This window comes from Trachurus japonicus, chromosome 8 (assembly GCF_045865225.1).
Source record: "Trachurus japonicus isolate A0001 chromosome 8, Traja_1.0".
Classification (NCBI taxonomy): Eukaryota; Metazoa; Chordata; class Actinopteri; order Carangiformes; family Carangidae; genus Trachurus; species Trachurus japonicus.
In genome coordinates this window covers 30,978,920-30,989,131 of record NC_140914.1, presented here as the reverse complement: position 1 = coordinate 30,989,131, position 10,212 = coordinate 30,978,920, and the positions used below count along the sequence as shown (strand labels likewise).

Genomic DNA, 10,212 nt, shown 5'->3' with positions numbered 1-10,212 from the left:
TAAATCAATTAATCGCACGATAAATGAAAATAAACTCTTTTTCCAGCCTCGATAAATTGACATGTGCATGTGTGTTTGTTTTCCTCATCTCTGGCCTCCAAACAGGCTGGATGACAAGAGGCTTCACTCTGCATCGGTCTCAGCACCTGGGTGGGTTTGTTCCACAGCAGAATGAACGGAGTGAACCCTCTTGTCAGTCATCCAGTATCGTTTCCCAGAATGCATTTCGCGGCAACCGACAGCGATAGCGGTAAAGCTAAGCAGCTAAAAGCTGTTTTAATTCTCTCTGCAGCGCTGTTAATAAGTCAATTGTTAAAGTTTTAATATTTTCTCATGTGAGAAAGTCACCGACGTCTCTGACGTTTTTTGGATAAGTGCGGAGCCACTGTGGGAGCAGCGGCTCGTCCCAGAGGCAGCAGACGGTCTGCTGAGCTCCGGGCAACCTCCGTCATCATCCCGGGGGAGAAAACGAGCCGAGTAACTTATCCGCAGGTTTTTAGAAGTTTACCGCCGACTGGTCAAATACTTTTTAGGAGATAAATACAGGTCTCATTGATGAAATCTAACAACTATGGCAGTCACATTAGTTTGTTTGAATGAAAAGTGAAGCTACAGGTGTGTATTGGACAGAAGAGCTTTTTTTTTATTTTTTTTATTTTTTTTATTTAGGATATTTAAAAGTTCTTGACATTCCAATTACAGTGGTAAAAGATACTCATAAAAAATAAATGTTTATTGCATTTGAAAGGGTCTACTTGTATTATTATGAAATATTATTATTACACTAGTGGTTAATTTGGTCTCAAAATAATGTTGACAATAATATCGTTTATCGGCAATAATTTGTTCTAGTCACAGGCCTAACATGAGTAATAGAGAAACTGAGTCAGATGGATGATGAAAGGTTTTTTTAGCTGGTTGAACTCAAACTCAGTGACTCTGCTCTGTGAGGCAGGACCCATGTTTCTCCTCACCTCGACGAGAGCACTTCAGTTATCACAGTTAACAGTTGGGAAGTGTTTGTGTCACTGTGGAGGTAAAGTGATCCGCTGTGAAGATATGAAGTGTGCGAACACATGTGCGGAGAACAAAAGAGCAGCCTGTGATTTGTATTTGTGAAGCACCTCCACAAAAAGAGTCAGAGCAGCTGACAGGAGCTGCACGGTTCACTTCCATTACAACACACTTCACTTTACTCTGTGAGAAATCTCTCTCATCTATGTTGAGACATGTTTAAAAGTAACCCTAACCCTAACGGGTTGAAATGACACAAGTTATATGAAATATAACATGTCAGCGTCTTTCTTCACCACAGTGGGGAGAGAATCTGACTAAACCTGCCCTTCATTTTTAACCAACTTTATTTGTAACGCCTGGACAATAAAAAGAAAAAACCTTGTTTCCTAATGACAAAATGGAGACAAACAGGATTGAAAAGTTGAAATAAGATGAAATGAAGGAAAAAATACAGACAGTTTAAGATGAATAATTAACATAATTTTGAAATAAAGATATGGAACTCAGCATAGGTCAGAATAAATGATAATCAGAGATAACTTTGGTTTCCTTCCTAAGGAAGAGGACACTGTAAAAAAAAAAAGGTGAGTTCTGACTTTTTTCTCAGAATTCTGAGTTGAGGCCCTAATCCCCGTCCATACCTTTCAAAGATGCTTTTGACATTTCAAGAAATTCACTATTGGGGCTAAACCGTGACATCCAGCGTTCAGATTCTAGATTGCAGCGCTCACCCTTCGGAAAAGTGACGGTGGCCGCTGAGGACAAACACGTTCGAAAACTTACCGCTAACTGCTAACAATAGCTTTGACCAATTACTAGCGTTTTTTTTTATCATTATTATTTTTTTAACACGTGCAGACTCCCACTCGTGCCTTCAGTCATACTTCACAGCAAAAAGTTACACAGGAGGACTTACAGGATGTGCCAGTTGCACAGTGCGGTCCCATGAAGGAAGATCAGAGGACAAACATACTCGGACATAAATATGGTATGCATCAGCTGTAACAACGTTGCTGCTAAATTTTTTTTTTAAAAAAAAGACGTGGGTTGCTGTGCTCTCCAGCCGGTTCAGCTGCAGCTCCAGAGCTCCTAGCTGCTGCTTAACTAGCACCGCGTGTGTTTTATAACGGCAGAAAAAAACAAAAAACAACTACGTTGATCATCCTCCAGGCACAAGCCGAGTCACGGACACTAAATAAGAGAGCGTTTGAGCCAAGTTTGTCCACTTTTGCGTACCGTATTCAAAGATGGCGATGCAACATGGCAGCCTCCGGTGGGTGAACCGTCACCTGTGTATTTGTAAACAACTCATTCTGGGCTACGAGACAGCTTTCAGACAGCTTTAGACTTTGGTAAATACGTATTTATGAAAGCATGTATTTTTTCTAATAAAAAGCCAAATAAGCTACATACTGTCACTTTAAAGCAGAAGTAAGCGGAATATTTGTGTTAATATAAGTCTTAAATAGTTCTATCTTCCGACAGCAATCACTTTTATAGAGTGTTTGGTCTGAAACACGGGTCTGTCAGTCACTCTGCTCTGCTGTAAGCCGAGGAGAAAACTTTCCTTGTATCCTACAACCTTTATCCAATGAGGAGAGAGAACGGCATAAAGGGGCGGTCCTCTCTGTGTGTGCAGCCAAGGGATGCGCGTGAATGTGGTGACGTAGGGACGAGGACGGGGACTGTTAACTCCATCGGCTGACAGGAAGTTAGCCAAAATGACCGGATCGCTTACTTCTGCTTTAAGTAGAGAAAAGTCATTTTTAGGGTGTTACGCAGTGTTCATTCAGTAAAACAGAACACCACAGGTCACACCACTTGGTTTTTAATTTCCAATATGTGAAGCAGTACATTCCTGTACTCGTTTTAACTCTTCTTAACAACCACTTTCGATCTCATTACGTTTATAGTTCAAAGACTAACAACATAAAATCTCATTATGATAATACTGACGAACAGTGCTCAGGATTGTAATTATTGAACAGATTGTTTTTATGTCGCTATACTGCTGATGTAATGAAGGTGATGTGATGTATCATGATTGGTTTGGGTGAAGTAAGGGGTTGTGGTTTGTTGCCAGGTCTGTCAGGACTGTTTGATGCCAGCCTCCACCACGCCAGCCCCTCAGGTCCTGACCCCTCCGTCATGAATCTGATCTCAGCTCTGGAGTCCCGGGGTCCACAGCCCCCGCCGTCTGCTTCCTCCCTCCTCTCCCAGTTTCGCACTCCCACCTGGCAGACTGGTGAGTGTCCACCTGTTAGAGGAACGGTGCACTGACAACTCTTTGATCCTTAGTTCTTGTTGTGACTGGAGCACTTGATTTGCAAAAATAAGATGTTTTATTTACCAAAAAAGTAAAAAGTTGTTGAGTTATACACAATACACAGTCACATATAGGACATAGGATAAAACACAGTTACAAAAGTTAAATACATCTGATTCATTTCAAAATTTAAAAACAGTTACAGACTGTGTTAAAGAGATTTGAGATGATATTTTTATAATGTTGATAGGATGGAGGAGCATTGATTTTAAGTGTGAGTTGAAGATCGTTCCAGGAGGCAAAAATGCAGATTTACCAAGTTCATTTTGTACTCGGGGGACTTTAAAAGTAAGCCAGTCATTGGAGCGAGTTGAATATGAACCTTGATTTAAATCTAACAGTGTTGTAATGTATGGTGCGAGTTTTTCAGTAATGGCTTTAAAGATGAAGAGATGCCAGTGATTGTTGCGTCTTTCTGACAGGGAAGACCAACCTACTTTCGTGTACAGATTACAATGATGAGTGCTGTAACTATCGCCGGTAATGTATCTAAGAGCAGAGTGATAGACCACATCTAGAGGTGAAAGAGTTGAAGGGGCAGCATTCTTATAAATAATATCACCATAGTCCAAGACTGGCATAAAGACAGCTTCAACAATCCTCTTTCTGCAGATCATAGGGAAAATAGATTTATTTCTGAAAAAGAAGCCAATTTTTTGTCTAAGTTTGCTAGTGAGATGTGAGTGTGTGATATGTGAAATTTAAAAGTGAATTTTTCATCAAGCCAGATACCTAGATATTTAAACTCAGCGTAGTTGCTTGGTGACTTGCATTGACCAACACTGTCCATGTGATGTTGTGTCCTGTAGCGATGCACACACCGGCCCCCCCGGAGCTCTTTATTTCAGGGGCTCTCCCGGGGTCCGGCTCCTTCCCCTCCCCCTCAGCCCTGTCTGCGTACCAGCACCCCGGCTCCTTCTCCGGACGCTCCTTCACCCCCTCGCTGTCCCTGCAGGACACAGCTACGTTCAGCCCGACGTCCAACGGCCTGCTCTCCCCTCACGATCCCCTGCTGCACATCAAAACCCCCTCCCAGTCCAGTTTGGGCTTTGACCGCTTGCTGTCTTCCCAGAGCTCTGCCTACCGGGGCTCTCAGGAGCCCCCCGCCCCTCCTCAAACCCAAGCACCCTCCGCCTCCTCCAATTGCCACCTGCCCCCTCCCCAGTTCAACCTGTTGTCCTCCCAGCTCCATAACCAGTCCTCCCAGCTCTACAACGCCTCCATGTTCTCCTCCTCGTCCTCCCTGCCCCCTGCGGCGCCCCCTCAGCCCCCGCCTCCCCCGGAGAGGGCGGTGTCCCGACAGGACAGTGTTATTAAGCATTACCAACGTTCGTCCCCAGCCCAGTCCGCCGCGCTGCCCCTGCAGCAGTACGCCAGCTGCGGCGGCTCGTCGGGCTACCAGCACGCCAGCCACCACCGGCACGCCGGGTTGTCCTGCAGCCCGCTGGGGGAGCAGAGCCCGTCCTCTGACCCCAAGCCCTCGCCGCGGATGGAGTCCCAGACGTATCGACCCACCGTCCAGACTCCCTACACCCCCTCGTCCTCCAGCTCCTCGGCCTCCTCCTCGTCCGGCGGCGCCAAAGGAGCAAAGAGTTCCGGCTCCAGCAGCGGCTACTCCTCTTCAGGTTCGGCGTCCTCCTCCTCCCGTACCCCGCACACCCCGCCGTCGGCCTCCTCCACCTCCTCTTCATCTTCCTCCAGCTCCAAGACGAGCACCGGCCCCTTGTCCGCTCCGTCTCGTCAGCAGCCCCCGCCTCAGTCGGTGCCGGCGCCGCCCCCTCTACCGGTGGCGTCGTCCTCCCTCGTCCAGCAGCCGGCACCCAAACAATGCCTCCCCACGTACGGCTCTCCGTCTGCAGGTCTACCGGACCAGACCCCTCCCCAGCAACACGGCCAGTCCTACTCCCCCAATCAGCCCCCCTCTGCACACATGGCCCCGTCCTATGGAGGCTTCAGCTCCCCTCACGCCCAGGACCTGAGCTCCGGAGCAGGGGGACCAGGAGGGAAGGCCTTCACCGGCATAGGAGCGGGAGGACGCTCCTTCTCTGCGGAGATCGTCTTCGGGGACTCGAGCTACGGTTCGGCTTCTCTCAGGAGAGCGGCCAGTCCGTCTTTAGGGTATGGGAACGCTGGGGGATCGACAGGAAGTGGACCTGTACCGGGAGCTTCTGGACTAGGTGGTGGAGTTGGACCTGCAGGATCAGGGAGTGGAGCTTCTAGCGTTGGTAACGGAGGCAGCAGCTCGTACCACCTGCCCGAGTCCAGCCCCTCGCCCTCCATCAGCCGTCCTGGGTTGCACTCTCCTGCCGCCGCTCGCCCCGTGCAGTCCCCCGGAGGCTCCGGGGCCAGCAAGTATCTGTCCTCCATCCTCTCTCCTGCTTTCATGTCCTCGCCACAAGGCTTCCCCGATACAAGGCAAGCGCAGAGCCAGTCCTACAACTCCTCGCCGCCCAAACCAAAAACAGAGACCAACATGCTGGGAGTGGAGCGATCCCAAGACGAGGAAGACGACGATGACGATTTCCTCATCCACCACCTGCTTCACGCCCAGAGCTCCACTCCCCACCCCTCCCAGCATCACTCGCCGACCCAGCAGCTCCCGCAGCCGCTCCAGCCGCAGGCGACGAGGGACGGAGAAAACAAGGAGGTGGGCTACGACATGGGCAAGATCTCGGAAGAGCGCTACCACGTCCAGAGCGTCATCCGCACCAACAACGCCTCCGTCGACCCGGCGAGCCGTCTCAACAGCCAGCTGGAGATATCGCAGAAAAAACAGCAGCAGGCCAAGTCGGAGCTGAACATATCCAAGTCCAGCACCGGGGGAGGGGTCTCCGACACCCTGTCCCACTCCCATCAACAGCAGCACGACTCCATGGGCTCGGTGGTCCATTACGGAAGGGGAGACCCCTACGCCCAGCAGCACGCGCACTCCCAGCATCCCCATCACGCCTCGCACGTGTCCTCGCACTCCCAGATCCCCCAGCACGCTCAACACGTGCAGCACTCTCAACACCCCCAGCACGGCCACCCTCACCCCCACCCTCACGCCCTTCCTCACATGGAGCTGAAGAAGACGTCGGATGCCAACGACAACGCCTACCTGTGCAACACGCCGGATGTGCAGCAGAGCCGACAGAGCCAGGTCCCCATGTCTCTGATGGAGTCGCCGCCGGACCCCCCCCATCAGTCCCACATGCTGCAGTCCGTCCTTTCCCACACCACCCGCACCAAGATGGACCCCCAGCAAGCCCCTCAGCAGCAACAACAACAACAACAACAGCAACAGCAACACCCGATGAGCCAGCAGGCCATGATGGGCTCAGCCGGAGGCCAGGGGCCCGCCGGAGTGGAAGCCCACCCGCAGAACCACTCGTCACAGTTGCAACTCCAGCTCCAGAGCCAGGGCATAGAGAGCCACTACAGCATCGGAGCCCCCGCCAGAGATCAAACCCGAGGAGCCAATCAGAGCTCAGTGTCCTCGCTGGACATGTTAGACCAGACTCTGTCCAGGACGACCAGCAGGGACAGCGGAGGAGGGGCTCTGGAGAGGACCGGGGTTGGGGTGAGCGTCACAGGCGGGGAGGGAGGCGGCGGAGGGGACAGCCGACACAGACAGCAGCACAGACTGACCCCCCACCACCTGCCCCCCCAGCCCACGGACCTCCACGACTTCCTCTCGGAGCCCGACCTGGACCTGTCCGCCCCCTCGCACCTCCACCACATCAGCCAGCCCCACCCCCACGCCCACCACCAACAGCAGGCGCACGCTCACCATCAGCTCTCGCACTCTCAGCTATCCCACCCTCACTCCCACCGGATGGCTTCGAACATGGGGACCCCCCAGCAGCAGCAGCAACAGCAGCAGCAGCCGAGAGAGTCTGAGCTGTCCCACTCCCAGTTGGACCAGCTCAAACAGCACCAGTTTGACGCCGTCAGCCCGGCGGGGAAAGTTGGACAGACTCAAGCTCAGCAGCAGCAGAGGTTCGCCCCCCTGTCATCCATCTGCTTTCCCGACTCTCTCTTGCACGATGAAGACCGCTCCTTCTTCCCGGAGATGGAGGACATGTTTTGTCCGGCCGATTACAAGTCCAGTTGTGCTGCCGATTCCGGAGCCGCTGCTCAGGAAAGCCTGAACCAGGGCCAAGAGGGCATGGAGGGCTTAAAGACGGGAGGTGCCGGGGAGGGCTACGATATGGTCGGTCACCATAGCGATCAGGGGTACGGACAGTACTGCCACAACCTTCCAGGAACAGGAAATGGCAATCTGCACCTAGACCTCGACTCTATGAAGACCCACGAGCTGCCCTCCACGGTGAACACCGACCAGCTCGGCCTCATCCATTCCCAGACCCCCGCCATGGGACTGAGTTCGGCGGTTCAAGGGGACGGATCGGTCAATAAGATGATGGGGGCGGTGGGAGTGGGCGGTGGCTCAGGCGCCCCAGGTCTGACCTCGCCTATCTTCTGCTCCTCTCGACCCAAAAAGCTGCTGAAGACCAGCTCCTTCCACCTCCTCAAGCAACGGCGTGAGCCTCAGCCTCAGGCCAAGAAGATCTACGCACAGGAGTACGAGTTTGAGGACGACGAGGACAAAGCCGACGTTCCGGCCGATATTCGCCTCAACAGTCGACGCCTTCCCGACCTGCTCCCCGACTTGGTGTCCAGTTGTAGGAAGGCTGGTGGGGCGTCAGGAGTCGGTGGGCTCAGTCCACTCATGGGTGACATGGACTTCTGCCACCCCACCAGCTACTCTGCCCTAGGACACCCTCCGCAACTCCTTCCGCAAGAAGGCCCCAAGAAGAGGGGCAGGAAGCCGACCAAACCGAAACGCGAGGGCCCCCCCCGCCCCCGGGGTCGACCGCGCATACGTCCTCTTCCGGAGCCTCCGTACTGCAGGGGGCTGATGGGATCGGCGCCCGCAGAGGGCAGGAGGGGCCGTGGGCGCGGTCGGGGCCGAGGCAGGAAGGAGGAGGGGTTTGTGGAAATGCATCGAGACATGAACAAAGCACAAAGCCTCCCGTATCATCAGCAGCAGCCGCAACAGCCGCCGCAGCCGCCGCAGCATCGACCGCAACAGTACAGCCAACAGCAGCACCTCCAGCAGCATCCACACCAACTCCACCCACAGCAGGCAGAGCTCCAGCAGGCGCCGCAACAGCAGCATCACTTGCATCATCATCATCAGCAGCAGCAGCAGCAGCAGCAGCAGCAACACGTTTCCTGTCATCACCAACCACATCATCAGCAGCATCATCACCTCGAGCAGCAGCAACAGTCCCAACAGCAGCAGCAAGACCCCATCAGACCCATCACGGTAAGACTTCTTATCAAACCAAATGTTCTCCAGATGGTCTCATCACGTTATCTGATGAGCTAGTAACTCTCTGCTTGTGACACATGGCTTCAGTCAAACTACAACTACAGTTATCTCAAGTGAGACTAATGTAGGATCAATTTTAGGTAAATTAATACTAACTGGTGCAGGCAGATGGAACAGTGACCTTAAAAGCACCTTAAGAAAAACAGACAGAACAAACTACTTCAGATGAAGCTCTCACTCATTTTTACACAGGGTTGTTTTTATGAATCACACAATATGTAATTAACAGCTAATGGGTGAATGATGTGATGCAAGCCAAATGTCAAGAGGTGCGACTGGTGTTTTAGCATGAAAACCTGACTATATACTGTACAGCAAAATAAATCTGGACTCAAATGTGAAATAAATGAAATTCACTTTTGCAGTGCTACTAGTTTCTTGACAAATTTTACATCATTTGTCACATTATTCAGAAGAAAAGCAGTGGTTTAAAGAGAAGTCCTGCTCAGTGTTGCCAAAATTCATTAAAATTTCAATTCTATTTCAATTTAGAAGAAAGTACATATTTATAAATACACTTAGATCCACTGTAGGTGGATCAAATATGTAATATTGATCATTCTTTTGTGGTTACACCATCTGACATTTTCAGGGGCATGCAGTTGTACTTTTGTTAAAAAATGGTGCAAATGATATTTCAAATGACATAAAGCCAACATGAATACTGAATGTATGTTTTAACAAATCTGATGCTTTTAAAACATTTTTTAACCCTCCTGTTGTCCTTCTGGGTCAGATTGACCCAATCTGCTCCCTTCTTCCATCCTTCCTTCTTTCCACAATCCTTTTCCCCTTCCTTCCTTCCTTCCTTCCTTCCTTCCTTCCTTCCTTCCTTCCTTCGTCCGACCTTCTGCTTAATTCCTTGACCTAATCTGTTCCTTCCCTCCATTTTTCTTTCCTATCCTTTTCCCCTTCCTTCCTTCCTTCCTCTTTTGATCCAATTTACCCAATCTGTTCCCTCCCTCCATATTTCTTTCCTTCCTTTTCCTTCCTTCTTTCCACAATCATTTTCCCCTTCCTTCCTTTCTTCCTTCCTTCCCTTCGTCCTTACTTCTTCCTTCCTTTTTGACCCGGTTGACCCAATCTTTTCAACTATATTACCTTCCGTTTTACCTTCCTTCTTTCCTCCCATCTCTCCCTTCCTTCCTTCCCTTTGTCCTTCCTTCCCTGACCCAGGAGGACAACAGGAGGGTTTAAAGATATTTCTGAATTGCTCATCTTGCCAACCCTTATTTGTCACTTACCCTAATACAGCAGAGCAAAGACAACACGTCTCCTGCTTTCTTTGATCTGGTCCAACAGATCCTCATGACCATTATAGTGCTTTTTGTAATCAGAGTTGATTTCCTGATTGATACATACAGATAAACAACTATATCATATGGGTTCAGTTTTCCAAAACTAGAGTATCAGAACAGAAGTTTGAAAGAGGTTGCCTGGAAAGCACATCCTTTTGTAGTATAGTGAATTTTCTCAAACATCTTACATA

The 10,212-nt window shown here is 50.5% G+C and overlaps 1 protein-coding gene across 1 annotated transcript in view; it reads left to right on the top strand.

The window, feature by feature from the left end:
* Nucleotides 1-3,104: 3,104 nt before the first annotated feature.
* The window catches only part of LOC146983728 (proline-rich protein 12-like), a 31,895-nt gene continuing 24,787 nt past the window's right edge, over nt 3,105-10,212 (top strand). The window contains exons 1-2 of the mRNA XM_085785168.1: nt 3,105-3,262; nt 4,153-8,657. Of these exons, the coding sequence (XP_085641294.1) occupies nt 3,166-3,262; nt 4,153-8,657 (4,602 nt within the window). The 5' untranslated portion in view covers nt 3,105-3,165. The remainder of the gene's footprint in view (nt 3,263-4,152; nt 8,658-10,212) is intronic.